At 56.4% G+C, this 18,133-nt stretch overlaps 2 protein-coding genes across 3 annotated transcripts in view; both read right to left on the reverse strand.

Annotated features, from left to right (window-relative positions):
• The window catches only part of NHEJ1 (non-homologous end joining factor 1), a 43,167-nt gene extending 31,567 nt beyond the window's left edge, over positions 1-11,600 (reverse strand). The window contains exons 1-6 of one of the 2 annotated variants that reach the window (XM_057367577.1): positions 11,277-11,600; positions 10,509-10,694; positions 9,461-9,670; positions 6,823-6,961; positions 5,292-5,350; positions 1,169-1,882 (exon numbers count right to left, since the gene is read on the reverse strand). In XM_057367577.1, the coding sequence (XP_057223560.1) occupies positions 1,328-1,882; positions 5,292-5,350; positions 6,823-6,961; positions 9,461-9,670; positions 10,509-10,694 (1,149 nt within the window). In that variant the 5' untranslated portion in view covers positions 11,277-11,600 and the 3' untranslated portion in view covers positions 1,169-1,327. Of the gene's footprint in view, positions 1-1,168; positions 1,883-5,291; positions 5,351-6,822; positions 6,962-9,460; positions 9,671-10,508; positions 10,695-11,276 lie in introns of those variants that run through there. The other variant, XM_057367578.1, reaches the window with a different exon arrangement.
• A 1,392-nt stretch (positions 11,601-12,992) lies between these two features.
• Positions 12,993-17,663, reverse strand: SLC23A3 (solute carrier family 23 member 3). The gene is made up of 12 exons (XM_057367584.1): positions 17,495-17,663; positions 17,082-17,242; positions 16,484-16,578; positions 16,074-16,147; positions 15,571-15,752; positions 15,297-15,420; positions 14,843-14,990; positions 14,509-14,762; positions 14,222-14,327; positions 13,980-14,147; positions 13,682-13,777; positions 12,993-13,495 (listed from the first exon to the last, which is right to left on the reverse strand). Exons 1-12 carry the CDS (start codon positions 17,600-17,602, stop codon positions 13,164-13,166), a joined length of 1,848 nt encoding a protein of 615 aa, XP_057223567.1. The 5' UTR covers positions 17,603-17,663; the 3' UTR covers positions 12,993-13,163.
• Between the last annotated feature and the right edge of the window lie 470 nt (positions 17,664-18,133).

Consider the following 18,133-nt stretch of genomic DNA (forward strand, 5'->3'; position numbering starts at 1 on the left):
GGGCTGGAGCAATCACAGCCAGCCTAGCCCTGGTCCAGCAGCCAGGGACTCACTGCTTGCCCGCAGTCTGGGCACTTTTGGGCAGACTGCTGCTCTGGGGTGCCTGTGCCAAGTCTGGTTTTAGCAGCATGCAGCTCCACTGACTCACTGCTTGTGCAAGCAGCCTGTGGCTGCTGGTGGCAGCCCCGAAAGTGCATCCTGGCTGGGTGCCCCTCACCCGATGGGGCCTCAGCAAATAAATAAATAACACCGCAGCACTGACCGCCATGCACCTCCATGGCAAACACCACAGGGGGCTGGTGCCCACGTAGTGGTCAGCACCCACACAGGGATGACCACCAGTGTGTCTCCCCAAGTGCACCACCGTGGGCACAAAGTGCTGGCCCCTGTCCCCCGTCCCCTTCAGCCAGCAGATGTGTCACTCTGCCCTTTGTTCCCATCAGTGCCAGCATGCACACTCCTAGTCTTGTTCTCATGCTCCTGCTCTGGTACATGTGCTCACACTGAGCACGAGCAGCCTTCCCTTTGTTCCTGCTTGCAGCAGTATGCAGCTCCTTGAGCATACGTGTGCAGGGCAGTGTGTGTTCTGCTCTGCTCAGCACAGCCGTGGTYCACTACATTTCCTGTGTGGGACTCAGACCTCAGGGCACTGATGGAATGGTGCGACCAAAGCTTGCTCAGGAATGAAGTGAGGACCCCCCAGGTGGCCCCAGTTCAGAACAAGTTACCAGCACCCATAGAGCTCACCGGACAAGCACAGCACCAACACTTGGCAGCACACGTGAGCTTGCTCTGCTCATTTGAGCAGTTCTACAAGGCAGCCCCATGCCGCCACCTCTGCCCTGTTAGCAACAGCGCTGTTGTTGTTAGCCACCAGCTCCTTCCCCAGCCCCACACCAAGGGACCCCAGCCCAGCTGAGCACCCACAGCATGCTCACCTACAGTCCCTGTCACACTCACACCACCAGCCCCACTCTGGCCCGGTTGCAGCTGCAAAGCCGCAGCTACCTTGTGCTAATTAAAAACATCCCTCGTTTGCAGCAGCCAAAGGGCTGCTTTCTCTCTGCTGCACTGAGCTGGCATGGGTTTGAGGGATGCCGTCCCCACCCTGTAAAATATGCAGGCCAGCAGTGCCTTCGTCCTTGGCCAGACAGTGGCTTCTCCGTTCCCCAGGGCTTATTTTTAGTTGCTGTTAAAAAGGAGAGGCAGGGTGCTGGAGGCAGGCGGTGTGCAGCCAGGTACCCGGCTGCACTGCAGGGCAGCAATGGCCTGTGGCTCTGGAATGCACCATGGCCATCCTCCACCTGCCCCGCTGGCCTGTGTCCCCTCACGGGAGGGGGACGGGTGCCTGGCCCTGGTCCCAGCCCCGGTGGGAAACAATAAGAGGGATGCTGACCCCGGGCGCCCTGACGTCAGCCAGCACCGCTGCCGGCACCACCGCCAGCCCTGGCCCCGGGGCTCCCACTCGCCCTCGGCCGGGGCCGCACTGGAAGCTGCCTGTTTGTTTATCTTCCTCTCCAGCGTTGCTTGTTTTGATGGTACATCCTCCTCCTCCTCGCCGGGCCCCGGGGTCGAGCCGTGAACCCGCCGCGTCCTGTTTGCCGAGGTCCCGAGCTCCGCTTGCGGAGGTGCGGAGCAGCCGCCCCCGTGCTCCAGCCGCAGCAGATAAAAATACACAGGGCAGAGCATCCTGGGGCGTGGGGGCTATATTTGCACTGATGGTATCTGTGAGCTTGTCCTCGATGTACCTGTCCCTGCCCTCCTCAGAGCAGGGGGCACGGCACCACAGGAACCCCCTCACCCTTCCCCCTCCAAGTCGCACCACAAACTCTGGCATAAGCTGTGACATGAAATGCTGACCATGGCCAAGTTGGGGCAGGGTCTCAAAACTCAGAGTGGGCACCCCACCCTGCTCTGTGGGACCATTTTGGTAACCCAAAGGGACATGTGGGAACAAAATATCCCCAACCCGCTGGGTCCTAGATGGTTGGGAACGGTGCTGGGGCAGCCCTGAAGCACTGAGCCCTCTCCAGCCTCCTTCTCCTTCCCCTCATGGTGTGAAATCCTGGGCTTGCCAATAAAAGCCACCGGCTTTGCCTCTGCTTTTGCACAGCCMCTGCTCTCCTTCCAGCTCTGCTCAAGCGCAGGCAGCTGCTCAGCAGTGAACCCTTGCCAAAAACTGTGTGTGTGAAAGCATCATTTCCTAAACGTATAAATATTACCAGGGCTTTGCTGGAAAGCTCCCCATGGTTAGTTTAAATGCCCTGGATAGCCAAGTGTGCACAAGCCCAGAGTAAGGGCATGTCTAAGCTGAGAGCCCTGAGGGACTGACAGGTCCTTTCCTCTCCATGTGGGATACAGCAAAGGTCTGGGAAGTGAGCAAAGCTGTGGAGCAGTTGCCCACATCACAATCCCTTTCCAGTCAAAAGATGCTTACCGCTACCAAACACCCCCAACCTGTAGCCCCGTTTTGCAGATGAGAGGCTGGAAGGACCAGTAGATCTCTCTTCTTGTCCACTGATGTTCAACCACACACATCCCAAGACCAAACCCAGCAACTTGGTTTTCTTCCAGGCAGGCTCCCAGCCCACTTTTGGAGACATTAAGAAATGGAGGATCAACCACTGCCCTTGGGAGCGTGCCCCAATCACTTGCAGGAGCGAACCCAAGTGCCTCTATTCTGACTTGAAATTGCCTGGCTCTGTGTCCCAGTGCCTGGCTTGTGCTCCACTGCTCTCTGCAAAATTAAAGAGAGCTCTTYGCTAACCAGCATTTTCTCCTTGTAAAGACCCTCACACACTGTAATCGARGCTGTAATCACTGAAATCCCAATTTTCTCCCTGATAAGCCAGACAGAGCTCTTCCCTTCCAAGTCCCTCAATGCTGGGCTCTCTCCCCAGCCYCCAGCTCATTCCTGTGACCCAGTGCTGATTGTTTGACATCTTTTTGGAAATCTAGACATGGGAGTCGTTCACAGTGTTCCTGGCTCCCCTCCGCACATCCTGAGATACCCCAGCTCCTTGTGCTGCTCCTTTAAGGAGCTGACATAATATTAAATTGCCTGGGGGTTCTGAAATACCTGCACAGAGACAATGAGGTGATCCAGACCACCCTTCTGCCACAAGAGAGGGGAGCCAGTTTTGGTGGTGAAGAGCTGRAAGAAATATTTGGTGTCCCTCACTAACACAAGACCTAGAAGGCATCAGGAGGAATGACAGGGTACCACATTCAAACCAAAGGCAGCAACTGTTCACAGCTCACTGCTGTAGGACAGCATCATCAGCAGGTTTATAAAGATGGGATGAACACAGAGAGGACAGACACTCACCCAGCAGACCAAACAAATGCACAGCTGCATTGCTCCACCAGCCTCTCTCCTGCAGCCAGGGCTCAGACCTGGCTACCAGAGGATACAGAATGGCAGCATCTCCCAGAACCTTCCATTCCCCACCCAGCACTCCAGCCCCAAGACACTGCTCCTGGACTGTTCTCGGGACACACAGTACCAACTGCCTTCCCATCTTTTCAGTCTCTGCCAGATGTGTTCCACATCAGATGCTTTTGCCAGGCTCTGTGCAGGGATGCTTCACTCCCCTCCTGCTCACTCTGCGCCTTSCCCCATGCCCCACACCCAGCAACTCTTGAAGGATTCTGAATTTCAAACCTAACATTCATCTTTAGCAGATGTTGTTCAGATGACTCTTGGACAAAGACACTTCATCACCTCCCTATCCTGGCACATCTGCCTGCACCCTTCCAGCAACAGCACTGAAACATTTACCAACCACTTCTGTCATGTCTGGTCCAGTATCAATCATTTTACCACCTCTGTCTACTAGTAAGCTTATCCTCTTGCTGGAAGCTTGGGGTTTTCTCCTACTACACTAAATAAAAGCCTTTCCTTCTGTTCTTCGCCATGATTTTTCCCTGATGTCTTTAGCTTCTGTTACCCATTTTCTACACTTCATAATTTCTAATTTATATTGATTGCTATCTACTCTCGCTCTCCCATTTGTTATAAACTGCTCTTTTATTTCTAATTGCTGCCTTCACTTTGCCACTGAACCAGAACGGGCTCTCAGCCAGCACTGCCTCTTTCTTGATTGTGGAATTGTGGCTTTTTGTGGCTTCTGAAATTCTTCTGAAAGACCTCACCATTTTCATTCACATTTTTCTATCTAAATGTTTCCTCTGAGCTGATTTCACTCATAATTTTCCCCCTGCTTTGGGAAATTAGCTCTTTCAAGGCATGAAGGATATAAATTACTGCTTAGGAATGTCCTTTYTTTGCCTAGGGTGAATGTAATCTGGTCATGATCACTGGTCCCTAGGCAACCTCCAAGTTGCAGTYCAGCAGTGAATTCATCTCTATCCTTCATAACCCAGGAGAAATGAAGGTTGCCTGCTGGGTGCAATGCCTCGCATATGAAAGAGGGATCATCTCTAATTTTTAGAAATTCTGCAGATCATCTATTGTTGGCTGCACAAGAACATCAGCTCGTCTCATGAAAGAACATCTTCCCAAAGCCCATGTGATACCATTGACATCCTGGTTGATTTCCTGGTCCYCAGCAGGTACCACTGCTACCCACTCCTGTGCCTTCACAGCGAGCACAGGAACACTCAGAAGCATCCCAAATCTTTTTGCATCAATGGGCATCAATCATTTCCGACTTCGACATATCAGTTTGAATCACTTTAGTGCTCTTGTGATGATTTCCAGTAAAGAAAAAGGATCAGAGGAAAGAGTGTCTCCTTCCAGGCCCAGTTTCTCCAAAAGCATACGTCTGATTGTAGAGCTGAGTGCACCAAGGGGACAGTGGTAGGCAGAGCACGTATAACATGCTGAAAACCACTTGTCTCCACCATGTGTCACTGCAAAGTCATCTCTAAAAGCAACAGGTGAACTAAAAAGAGATGGCTTCTCCTCATTCACCTGATCCCTGCCTGCCATCAGCAGTGATGTTTAGGTCCAGAGCAATGTGGGAGACAGGTGAATATGCCCCAGAAATGGCACACTCCCAYGGAGCAGTCAGCTTGGCTTGCACCTCTGGCAGCTCCCAGCAACCAGGTAGTTCCCATCCTCCAAGTCAGACGCATTCTTAACTCTGCTAGCCCTAGAGATGAGGTGCAAGGATACAAAGAGGGCCATAGGAAAGCCAGAGGGCAGGATCCCTTTTTAGGCAAGTCCAGCTATGCCCATCAGTGCTCCCATCCAGCCTGGCACACCTCACACCRCAGCTGCTGCTGACAGCTCCCAGACACCCCTTTGCCAAAGGACTACTYCTTACCTCAGCCATAAAATTCTGCTGAAACGTCTCCTCCCGGAAGGGCTCTGTCCGCAGGCGGTCTGCAAGGTACAGACGGATCAGCCAGGGCAGGTTTGGCCAGACCTCCCACCCCAGCTTCCCCTTTCCCTGCCCATGGGGTGAGGATGCTGCAGAGGAAAAGCTCCAGCATGCTCATCCCAGAATCAGCAGGAAAGGCCAGCAGGCCTCTTGRGCTAGGGACACATCACCTGGTTAGCAGAAGGTGCAAGGACCACAAGGAAGTGGGGAAAAACATGGTTGAGCTTGCTGACGCACACAGCACCCAGGCAGAGCCAAGAGTCCATCCACACTTGTCCCAGCACCSTCCCACATTGAGGAGCAGGGAACAGTGGTATGACATGCTCAACGCCATTCCCAGATCTTACAGCTGAAATGAGCTGTCTGAGTCTGTGGGACAGGGCACTGCTTGTCCAGCTGCTCTTCTGAAGGGTGAGCCAGCCTGTGCCTTTGTCTTGCAGGAGAGGGACAAACCCCAGTTATATTCTGCTCTGCACCTTGTCCAAACCGCTAGTTTTTCCACATTGCTGCTAAGATGTTGTCTGGAGAATTTGCTGGATTTGCTCAGCCACGAGGGTGCAATGCTTCCTGCCAGCTTTCTGCCCTGCACCAGATAAGAAACAAGAGAGGCCAGCTGCTCACCAGCATCAGCACCTGGATCCAAGACAGGTTTTCCTGGCTGCTCCAAGCCCTGCAGAGCTCACACGCAGGAGGAAAGAGAGAAGTGCAGCTGGCCAGTGCAGCTCTAGCGCACCTATGGGGCAGATCCAGGTTTCTGTGGTGGGGCACCTGTCATGGGACAGGGTCTGGACCACAACACCTTCCTGGACATGATACACAAACCAGGGCTGACCCCCATTAGTCCACGCCTGCTGGGGGACAAGGTTCCTGCAGAAGTCTAAGTGTCAGCTGTGGCAGCAGGACAATGCATGGCAGTAACAAGGGGTGACCTGAAAAGCAATGCCCAGCCAACCTCCACGGGTGGAGGACAAACTGYCCCCCAAGGGGCTCCTCCAGCAGGTCCTCAATCATGTCCTACCCAAGGGGGCTATTGCTTGCCCATCACCCCGGTGGCAAAGTGGGCTGGGTGCTGGAGSGGGGCCCATGAGTACAGCTGTACTTCCCACATCTGGGAGAGCCGGGAGCCCCTGGTTGCTCTCCAAGCACTTARTGAGCTACGGCACTTGGGAAGGGAGCCTGACACCACTGAGGGAYGGCCCTTGCTGGCATCCCCACTGCCTCCTGGGGACCAGCCAGGTGCTCTCAGAGTAGTGGAGAGCACCTTGGCGACTCCCCAACTTCTACAGCTATCAGTCAAGGGCTGTTCCTCCCCCAGCTCTCCCGAGGCTGCTCCCCAGCCTTCTGGCTACTGTCATGCTGCCGGCTCAGCTAAACATGAAACACAAGCCTGGCTGGGAAATAGCCAGAGGGAGCAGAGCRTGCCAGCCCAGAGGAAGGAGGAAACTTGCTCCCTGCCCCAAGCATCCCTCCTCACCTCTGCTGAGAGTGGCCCCACTCTCCCTGTAATCTTCAATCTCAGCATCCTTCTGGAGCAGTAGGGAAGTCAGCTCTTGCACCTGGCACTGCAGCGCCAGGTTCATCTGAATCAGGGGCCGCACAAGGTGACGGAACACCTACAAATAGAAGAGGGACACTCTAGGAAAGGTCCAGGTCTAGGGAGGCACACAGCTGTCCACTGAGTGGTCAGAGCAAGGCAGCCAGCAAGGTCCTAGTAAGAGCTGCAGCCTAGGTCACACAGGACTCCCTAAAACACCCCCACATCTCACCCACATCCAGTAGGAAGTGGACAAAAGATGTGAGCCTGGAGAAGGCAGGCCAGATGCTGTGAGGTCATCCATTTGCGAGATCATCCATTCACATCCCTCCATCCCAGCCCCATCCTTTCACAGCAGGGGGCTGCAGCAGGGGAGAGCTTTGGTGGGAGAGCCCAATGGAAACAGAGTGCAGAAACAGGCAATGCTCCACCCACCATYTGCAGTGCAACAGGTGACAGAGAGCCCCCCAGGTGCCACCCAAACCCTCCCCACGGCTCCACACATCTCATGGCATGCTCCTGGCAAGAAAAAGGCAYAGCTGGGTGAAAAGCCAGAAAAATSCAAGGTGTCAAAGTGTGRCTTGATGAACAGGAGAGACATTCTGTGGGAGGTRAGATCAAAAGCAGAAGAGATCCCAACATGCAGGACTTGGGCATGCTCCCTATTGCAGACCAGCAGTGTCCCCTCTAAGCTTACACCCACACAAGCCCCATGCAGAGCCCTGGCCATGTCCTCTGCCCCGGAGCTTGGATGGGCCACCCTGGCCCAGCAGGCACACAAGGCAGCCTGCCTCCTATCACTTCCTTCAGCCTCTGGAAGGGTATTTGAGATCCCATAACCGATCATGCCCCTTGTTTCTGTGGCCAGGCTGAATCCATGGGTGAGAGGACAGCAAACCCAGCATTGTTCCTGAAGCATTCTCACTCCTTTGCTCAGCCCCAGGCACGAGCCACAGAGGTAATGGCCATCGCCCACCAGAGCACTTGCAGCAGAAATGGGATGGGCCAAGCCAGATGGGCTCTATGCCCACCTCAAGCCCTTGGCTGGGGCAGAGTTGGTCCCATTGCCACATCCAAACCAGCTACATTCAGGACCCTGGCTGCTTCCCACCTCCGTGGTGCCTTGCAGACATCCAGTGCATGTCCAAGACAAAGCAGAGGAGCAGACAGGAGCATGGGCTTTGCACCTCCTCATTTCAGCTTCTGTGCGTCTTGTCGGAGGAAGAACATCAAGCTGCTGGGGTAAGCCAAGCCAGGACCCTGATTATTTGCTCCCCAGCTCAACCTTGCTGGTGAGGACAGCCCCGCAGCAGCCGGGGAGCCCGGGTCTCCCCCCGCGATGCCCAAGGGCAGCCGTTTGGGGACAGAGGACACGCGCCCCGCAGCGGGACCCGGCGGGAGCGGAGCGCCGGGGCTGTTGGGCGCTGCCTCCCGCCAGCAGCGGAGCCGCAGGAATGGCCCGGGGCCGGAGCTCCGCAGGAATGGCCCGGGGCCGGAGCTCCGCAGGAATGGCCCGGGGCCGGAGCTCATCGGGCCGGTTCGCGGGTGCCGGGCGCCCTCTTGTGCGCGCAGGGACGCAGGGCCCCGAGGGGAGCCCCGGCCACAGCGCTGCCCCGCCTGCGGGGGTCCGGAGGAGGGGCTGCTTCTGGAAACGCGACACGTCGAGCAGCCCCGTGCAACAGCCACCCCTTAAAGGCCGGAGAGATATAAGGCCGATATAATTCTGCCTGTCCATTGTGGGTACCTGCCACCCTATGCCCTGCTTCATGGCTTGCACCTAAAGAGAACAGCATCACTCTGCCCGACAGGGCACTAGCAGGGCATCAGCCCACACTGGACACAGAATCATAGAAACGTTTGGCATGGAAGGGACTTTCACGATCACCCACTAGATTGCTCAAAGCCCTATCCAGCCTSGTCTTGAACGTTTTCAGGAATGAAGCATCCACAACTTTCCCGGGCAACCTGTTCCAGTGCCTCACCACTCTAATAATGAAGKATTTTTTCTAGCAGCTAATCTAAATGTCTCCTTTTTCAGTTAAAATATATTTCCCCKTGTCTTATCACAACCTGCCCATGTAAAAAGCTATTCTCCCTCTTGTTTATAAGCCCTCTTCAAGTAATGGACAGCTGCAGCGAGGTCTCTCCAGAGCCTTCTCTTCTCCATGCCAAATAAGCCCATTTCTCATAAATTGTCTTCATTAGGAAGGAGCTCCAGCCCTCTTATCATCTTTGTGACTCTCCTCTCGACCTGCTCTAACAGCTCTCTATTTCTCTTGTGCCAAGGACCCCAGACTTGAATGCAGAACTTCAGGTGGGTTCTCAGGAGGGCATTTCACTCATGCTGTGACAGCAGCATGTGCTGGGCCATCCCTGTGTCACTGCATGGCACAAACCAAGGTGCCAAAGCCTCAGTGGGAAGAAATGGGGACAGTAAATCTTGGGAGAGGCAGAAGTCAGAGTCAGGCAACCTACACTCACCAGCATGGCTTGAGACTATTCAAAAACCTCCAAGCATAAGGAGACAATCCTCAATTTTGGCCACTCTCCCCCCTGAACTCTCTGCAGCTTCACTCACCATCTCCAAGGGCGCTGGGCAGCAGTGAAAGTCCCAGTAGAAGGGTAGTCCTGACAGCTCACTCTTCACATGCAGGCTGAGGCCACTGGCAGAGTGGTGGCAAGAGAAGGAGGTGGTGGCATCYAGCTGCCCTGCCAGCAAGGGGCACATCAGGCTGCGCAAGCGGTTTAGGAAGGAGGATGCATGRACTGTCAGCCGCTTGTTCAGCTCCTGGGAAAAGGCAAGGTTAGGGGGCATAGCAGTGGGGGAAAAAACAGCAGAAACTCCAGCACCAAAGGAGTCAAACTGCATGTCCCACTGCAAAAAGCCATCCCTGGGCCTTGGCTTCCAGGCCCGTGACATGACATTCTTCACTGATTCTCCCAAACCAGCCAAGCTGGGAAGGCTTCCCTATCCTGTCAGTCTAGGGTGGGCAGGGTGCAGTGGTCTCCCCTAGCACATCTGTTCTGCATGCCAGCACAAGTGCCACAGGCTGGCTGAGAGTCAGCAGCAGGACAACTTGCCAGAGCTGGGGGATGGCTGCAGCCATATGCCCATCCCTCCTGTCACCAGCTGCTCAACTTATGTGACACAGGGATATGCCTCTTCAGTGGCACAGGAGGGCCTGGGCACATGGACTAGGCTGAGGAGATGAGGCACAGCTCCATGCATTTTTGGGGGTCAAGCTGACAGAATGCCCCACGAGAGACTGTGCTAGCTATGAATGCGAACAGAATCTCTCTGTCACCGGGAAGAAGGTAGCCTTGTTTCAAACTCTTCTTTAGTACACCCATCCAGCCCACAAGTGAAGAGACTGTGCCAGCCTCTGTATGCAGACCCACCTGGCTGYCCTGGACATGCCAAATAGTGCAGMCCACTCTCCCACGAGGAGGGCGTTTGGCCAARTGGGGTGACAGTGCTTGGGCAGAGCCATACAGGGACTTCCCAGGTTGGCATTTATACCTGAGCCCAGTCAGACCCACCGGCCCTTATGTCACCAAGCAGTTTATGCTGGTATGKCAGCTGCTGAGAGGAGAAAAGGAGGTCCCTGGCCTTTACAAACACTCACCTTGGACCTTTGTCCCACAGCCTCGGCATCTGCACTCTCGTACCAAACACTGCTCAGGTCAGAGATCAGCAGGATATAGCCAGTATCCCTGAAGCACACTTTGGCAAGAAAAGTGGACTCACCAAAGCGAACAGAAGCCCAGGGCTGGGTCAGGAGGCTGCTTTCCAGCTCCTCAGAGCCCTCCATCTGCAAGAGAGCAACCAGGTCTCTGCCTCAACCCCTACCCAGGAAGACCTGATCCCTGAGGTGGCCTCACAGGGACTCTCAATCCCGGCTGGCCCATTCACGATGCAGTCCCAGCTGATAGCACAGAGGKGAGGATGCCCAGCCAGCTCTCATCACACATGCAAGCAGCAGGGCTGAACGGGTATTCTGGGGAGCTTTGTGCAGGGGAAGTCCTGCCGCAGCTCACAATAAGCATCCCAGACGCACCAGCAGGCGCATGGTAGTGGAACCACCGCCTCCCCGASTTAGTCGGTGCTTGCTGGCGTTAACACGGCGAGACCTCTACGCCCAAATTAACATTGAGGCTGACCCGCTGGCACCGGCTGGGTAGCAGGGTGCTGCACCCTCTCCTGCTGGGGCATCCCGCCCCTGAGCCCCACGCGAGCCCGCGCTGTCCCTGCCCGCAGTGACACCAGCAGCGCCGGCAGCACACTGCTGCTTCCCGCTTCTCYCTGGGACGGGCTCCACGCCTCCCAAAACACTCAGGGACGCAGCGCCCGCGGGTGCCCGCAGCCCTGGGGCTCTGCGGAGCCGCAGCATTACCCGAGGGCAAGAGGAGCAGGCAGCCGGAGGATGCGGAGGCAGGGGCTKGCGAGCGGCGAGCGGCGAGCGGCGCCGGGCCGGAGGCGGGGGCAGACTACGGTTCCCGGCATGCTGCTCTCTTCCGCGGCCTGCGGGGCCGGGGCACGCCGGGATGGGCTCCCAGCGCCGCGGGAGGTGCCGTGCATTCCACGGAGCCTGAGGGGATAGTGCTGCTGTTCCCCCGCCTGCTGACGGGGACAGTGAACCGCGCTGGCATGTCCCTCTAGAGCGTCCCCCGTTGCCGCAAGGGGTGTCACGGCCAAGAGGCTGATGTGGACCGCAATGCCGTAGCACTTCATTTTGYGCTTGCGCTTGTTACGAAACGTCCTGGCACAAGTGCCCAGCTGGGGACAGACCCGTTACGGCCGGAGTGGCAGCGGCAGCGAGTGGCTCCTGCTGCCGCTTGGCCCCAGGTTTATTTCTCAGTCCCGTGATGCCGGGACAGGCACAGCACCGCTGCTCTGCCAGACTTTGCAAGGACTCGGCTGCTGCACCGCAGCGAGCCCTGCATAGCTGGGGCTGCGGGTGCCTCTGTCCCCARGCCTGGGCACTGRGCTCACAAGGCACAGCAGCCCTGTSCCAGCTTGACACACCAMGCAACSCCCGTTCCCTCCGCACTGAGCCCCACCCTTACCCCAGGCGCTGACTCCCAAACCCCATCACCCMTGCTCTGACTGTGATCCCCCACCAGCACTCCGTACATTGAGGCCATCCATTCTGGGCCTACAAATTGCCCCGCTATATGCTGCCCTTTAGTCTCCCCTTTGCACTCTTTTCACACACCCCTCTACTCAGCCCTCTCCCTAGCATACAGGTTGCAGCCACCTCACAGCGCAGCGCCAAGGGAGGGTGGTCACAGAGAGTTTGTATCCTGACAGGGTCCCAGGGGACAGGGAGTAGGTGAGGACATTGCAATGCAGGACAGACTAGGTTGCTTGACCAGGCTTGGAGTGCAGAACCCAGTGGGACTTTGGGCACAGCTGGAATTTAGGGTCAGGTGGGTGTGCTGGCTGAATGAGGATGASCTGGGCATTACACTGCTGTGTACAGATGTGAGGTCACAGAGAGCTGGGGAAAGAGGGCTCACACCTGGGGACCTGCACACACAGTGCCACCACATCCCTCCAACCCTGCACCCAYCTTTGGGTGTTTCACCCTGGGACCAGGCGGTGAGAGACATTCTTCTCCAGGGAAATGCACTACTGACTAGTTTAATCAAAAGAGCAGTTCCTAGGGGGTATTTATGTGGTGAGCATACTGAGACCATCCTACTGTAGGTGAAAGGGCGTTCATCATTTTGGGAAACTGAGCTGAGTTGCACCCCCAGCCTGGAGCATCCTGGAGTGCTAGAGCCTTGATGTATTCCTGGTGCCATGGACRTTGAGAGGCCCTAGGCACAACTGGGACAGAGCAGGGAGGGGGTGGAGAGCCAGTCCTTCCTGAGCACAGTACCAGCAGCTGAGCAGAGCCACAGGGACAGTCCTTTCTGGCTGACCAAAGCACTGAGCCCGCCCCTAGTCAACTCCACAGAGTGATGGTAGATTTTAGAGGCACCCACATCCTCAGCTGCAGTGGYACCAGGTGCTCCTGCCYTCTAATGTCAGTCCTCAGGGCACCAGGGGTTTCTCTAAGTAAATCCCATCTGGAAAGGAAACTCCTGCAAAAGGCTAGGTTGGATGAAGGTTTTTATTTTTCACTCTTAAGCGGGGAAATCAGGTTTTTTCTAGGAGGGTAGAAGCKCAGGTCCCTTCAGTCCTCAAGGGCTTCAGAAATGAAGAGCGAAGTGGCTCACAAGCTGCCTTGAGAGCACAGCCGGGTTTGCACATGAGGTGTCCCCACATGACAGGGTCAGGCCACAGTGTGCCATGCAGGCATCTCTGWCTGGCTTGGCCTTATTGCAGGCTGCAGATCCCCAGTGCTGGGTTTGGGGAGCAGGTGTGTCCCTTCCCCAGGGTCAGCAGTCCCCTCCTCAGTGGCACAGCTGCCTTCCTCCTCTTCCTCACTTCTTGGGCAGAGGAAGCAGCAGAGAAAGGCTTTGCAGGGAGATGGCAGCAGCCTCCTCAGCCCAGTGGGGAACCTATGTAGGTGGCTGGCTTCGCCCTTCCCTCCGTGGAGGTGACAGTCACCAGCTCTGGCTTTCCATGGCTGCTCAGAAAGCAACCCTCGTTCCTCCAGTGTTCCTGCAAGCAGGCAGATAGGCAGTRAAATGGAAACCCCTTTCTCCAGGTGCATCCTCCGCAGCCCACACCAGCCCCAGGACCCTCACAGCACTGCCTAGAGGCAGAGCTGGTGGTTTGGAAACAGTCCCATGGACAGATCCAGTCCTCAGAGCAGGAATATGCAGAGCACCTAGGGCAGCCCCTCACCTGAGACTGTGTTCTCCAGAAAAAATGACAAGAAGCCAGTTAAAAAGACAGGCACCATGAGCAGGGAGAGGRAGAGGAGGTCCAGTGGCACCCAGCCTGCAGGGACAATGCCAGAATCAGCCAGGAGGTCCCAGCCCAGCCAGGGGAAAGGGGCAGGAGCAGCCATGGCAGAATCAGGGATTGAAGAAATAGCTGCCTGCTACCATGAGTGGATCCACCCTCCCAGAATACTGGAGGTGTGTGGTCACCATGCCATGGGACTCAAGGCTTTGCCTTGCCTGGGGAACATCCCTCCTACCTGTGGCCAGGGGAGTCAGAGCTGTGCCGAACCACCGCGGTACCAGCAGTGCCATGAACATGGCAAAGCCAACAATGAAGATGTTTCTTCCCGAGTCGATGTCTGTGTACTGGAAGTAGGAGATTCCCRTGCCCACAGCCACGGCGTAGGTGAYGCAGAGCACCCCTCCTGTGAGGGGCAGGGATCAGGCAGTGATAAGCAGGCTGCAGGTGCCGCAGCAAGGGGCAGGGCAGGGTACCCACCGTGAACCGCCAGTGGGATGCGGGTGAGGAGCCCTGCCAGCCTCGGGGACATGCCCAGCACCACGCACGCCAGAGCGCTGACTTGCACTGAGAGGCGAGAGCCAGCCTGGCAGAAAGAATGGGAAAGTGAGGATGGGTAGCATCACCTCTGCTCTGTCTCCTGCCTCATTCTGCTATATACAGCTACCTTTCCCAGTGCTGGCTCCGTGACAGCCTGGCCTTTACAAGTCCCACACACCTGCTCCACTGCCTCCCCATCCCCTACCAACCCATTTCCCCCGGCATACCTGTGTGAGGCCAGTAGTACAGGTGTTGGCGATGCTGGAGGCCGTGCCYCCAGGGGCACCCAGCAGTCCTGCCAGGAGGCTGCCCAACCCYTCCATGCAAAGCCCCCGGTTACAGGCATGAGGGGGCAGCCGGGGGACTTGCAGCAGCCTCCCACACAACACGTAGCAGCCCACTGAGTTCATGCTGCAGCTGACGGCCATGGCGATGCCCACTGCCAGTGACCGGGGGGTAAGCAGCGGCCACCTCCACTCCCCTGCAGCGGAGGCAAAAGGGACAGGGGATAGAGGTCCTGTCCAAAGATGGATGGTTGCACTCACCCCTGCTGCCCCCCACCTGCATAGGGGWTGTGGACCCAAGGGGCATTGAAGGTGCTGTTGGCCCAGGACAGCTGTGCCATAGCCAGGTCAAGTGATTCCCAGGGAATGTGGAAGTGGCTGAGGATGGCACAGACAATGCAGACACCAGCAAATGGGAGCAGTACCTGCAAGATAAAAAGGAACCCTCAGCAGGGGACTCTCCTCCCTTGCCTGCCCTGGCCAACACCCCATCCTGTCCTGTCACATCTCCCAAGGAGTTATGGCACATCTCCCCTAACCCCTCCAGGAAGGATCCCAAGCTGTTCTGCTCCAATACCCTAGCATTTCCCCAGCAGCATTCATGTTCTGGGAGCTGCAGCAAGACTTCTCACCACTGGCTGTGCTCCAGGTCTCACCTAACCCCACACCAAAGAGGCAGGCTCGGAGAGAGAAGCCTGATCACAGTGAAGGGAGCAGACAAGCCACGGTACCGAGAATGTGCGCAGGGTAGGAACTGATGGCTCTGGRGAGCCCTCCCAAGCGTGGGGCCAGGCACAGAAGGGCAAGCGGCAGGACCGCAGGTGCTGGGAGAATGTGACAGCAAGGAGCATGAGCCTAGAAGAGTAAGAACAAATCACCACTCAGCATCAGTCAGTAATGGGGCCCCAAATATGTGCCATGCACTGCGGGGGTGCCCCATGCCTGCCCCCKGGTGAAAAAAAACCTTAGGAGCCGCACAGCAGTGCAGGCCCCAGGCTCACATACAGCAGTGCTACACCCCARTTAGTGGAGCAGAAGAAAGCAGCTTCCTTGTATGCGGACAGCCCGATGATGGAGAGGCTGGGGGCCAGGACCATGGGCCCGCAGTGCTGCATTGCCCACCCACACACGCCAGACACTCCCAGCACCAACTGAATCAGCCCAGAGACCAGCACTGCTCCRGAGACCTGAAAGAGGAAAGGATGGACCTGTGAGGCAGGATACATGGAGACCAGTCCAACATCGTCCCTTAGCCACACTCCCACTGCCCCAGCAGCATCACTTGTTTCAYGTGCTCTGCTCACCCCAAGTGCAGAGAAATCCACATGGACATGCATCATGATCCCCATTGCCTTTGTACTTCTGTTCATAGCAAATTATAGGAAAAGAGACTGGGGGTACAGGGATATGGGTGACAAGTGGAAAGCTGATGGAGCTGGATAGGGACCCTCATCCCATCCCATCCCATCCCATCCCATCCCATCCCATCCCATCCCAGGAACACCCACCTCTTGCAGTGAGTCAGCCCAGTTCCCTGTGACTGTGCAATGTGGTTCAGAGCATGTACTGGCCATGCCTGTGCCTGGAAGGGAATTTTGGAAGGGTGTGATATACATGGATCCTGGGCTCCTGGACCTGTGTCCAAGAGCATGCAGCAAGGAGGCTGCTGGCTGGAGAGGGAGCAGTGTGCCAGCATCCCCATCCCCATAAGCCCTGACCGTGGGGAAGTGACCAGAGACATTGCAAGTGCATTCAGGAGTGAGTAGAGTGCTGTGCACCATCACCAGAAGGCTCAGCAGGCAGGATGCCTTGCTACCCCTCATCCCTACCCCACCTACCAGGCACCACATCATTGCCACTCTCCTGGCACTAGCACGACCCAGGTCCCAAGGGACACAGGCTCCCAGGCTGTGCTCACCATTCCTGTCTGTGCTGGCACCGTGGGACAGGTGGGAGCTCAGCACCATGGCAGGGACCAGGTACTCAAAGGATGGAATTTGAACCAGTGGCAACCTGAGGAAGAGGACARGGGCACATTAGGGACAAAGGATAGGGAAGGGAATAGGGCTGCTCCAAGAGCCCAGGCTACCAGAGGAACATGGGTGGGAAGGGAAGCWCGTAAGAACCCAAGCAGCAGGAAGTCACCCCATATTCTACATGTACCCTATTACATCCCAAGTGGCAGCACATGAAATGTGTGCCAAGGTCAGAGGCTRTGCCAAATCCCACACCCAGACCCTGTGTGGGCAGCATAAGCATTGGATGGTCTGAAGGAACTGTGTATGATGCTGGAGCAAGGCAGCAATGAGCTAGAGAGAAAGCACTGCAGTTTTTCTAGACGTGTGYGTGAGAGAGAGGGAAAACTGAGCAGAGATGCAGGGTAAGACATTTTCCTTGTGCCCCTTCCCACTTCCAGCAAAGCTCATCTTCGCACATCCTAGGAGGAGAAAGATGTCCTGCCATGGCATCACTCTCCTCCTGGTGACAGCTGCTCCCCCTTCATCCCCTTTGCTCACCGGCTCCCTAGGGTGGTTTGCAGAACAGTGGAGATGCCACAGGCAAAGAGGCTCCGTGCCAGCAGCTTGCTGATGGTCTGGGCATGAGGTGCCTCCTGGGGCAGGGTGGGCAGCAGGAGGAGGTGGAAGATGCAGAGCAAGGAGGTCTGCACGGCCAGGTGCTGTGCAGGGAAGAGATGGAGCAGTCACAACTCCCTGCAGCACCCAGAGCTGCAGCTCCCCATACCCAGTCCCCCTTAGGGGGTGGATGCTCGCTGACACCTCCTGGGCAGCACTCACTACTGCCCACTCCCCTCCCAGCACACACTGGCCAGAGCCCCAAACCCCCTTTGCCTGCCCTGCAATCTGAGAGGATTCCAGCCCTCTCCTCCGTCATCCCATCTCTCTGGCTGCTCACTGTGGTCCCCCCTTACCTGAAGGGCTAAGCAGCAGCTCAGCATCCAGGAGCATATCTTCTGTGAGGAGCAGTATGTGAGAGTGGGGCTCCCAGCTCCAAGCGCTCTGCCATAGCCCCCATTCATGCTGCTGCCTCCCCACACCGCTCCCAGTATTTGGTGCAGAGAGGATGGGCAGGCTCGCACCCAGCTGTGAGCTCCTCACAAATCCTCACATGGCTGAACTTCCACCTTCTGTAGGAGCTGCCCCAGGGTTAGCCATTAACTTGAGTTGGTGAGTAACCTGGCCTTGTGGCCAGGAATGCAAGTGTTATCCTGGTTTGTCACCACAAAGGCCAGGTGACAGGCAGCAATGGCCAGGACATCAGACACTATTACAGTGCCAACTACCCACAGACCAGGTACCATCACTGCCTCTGTGGACTGGGTCGGTCACAGCCTTGACACCTCTTCCTCCATATACTTAAAATATTATTACTACTACCAGCATCCTCCAGCCTCAATGCGTCCTGTTCATGCTTGTTCCTCCCCAGCACAGCCCCCCTGGCCTCCTGGTCCAGCCTGGTCTCTAATGGGGGTCTATTATATTCCCCATTCTCTTAGGAGAGTACTGAATCCTGACACTGGACAAGGATGCCAGAGAAAAGAGCTGCCTGC

The sequence above is a fragment of the Malurus melanocephalus genome, unplaced genomic scaffold, assembly GCF_030028575.1.
Source record: "Malurus melanocephalus ecotype Western Australia unplaced genomic scaffold, MMel_1.1 scaffold_81, whole genome shotgun sequence".
NCBI classification, from domain to species: Eukaryota; Metazoa; Chordata; class Aves; order Passeriformes; family Maluridae; genus Malurus; species Malurus melanocephalus.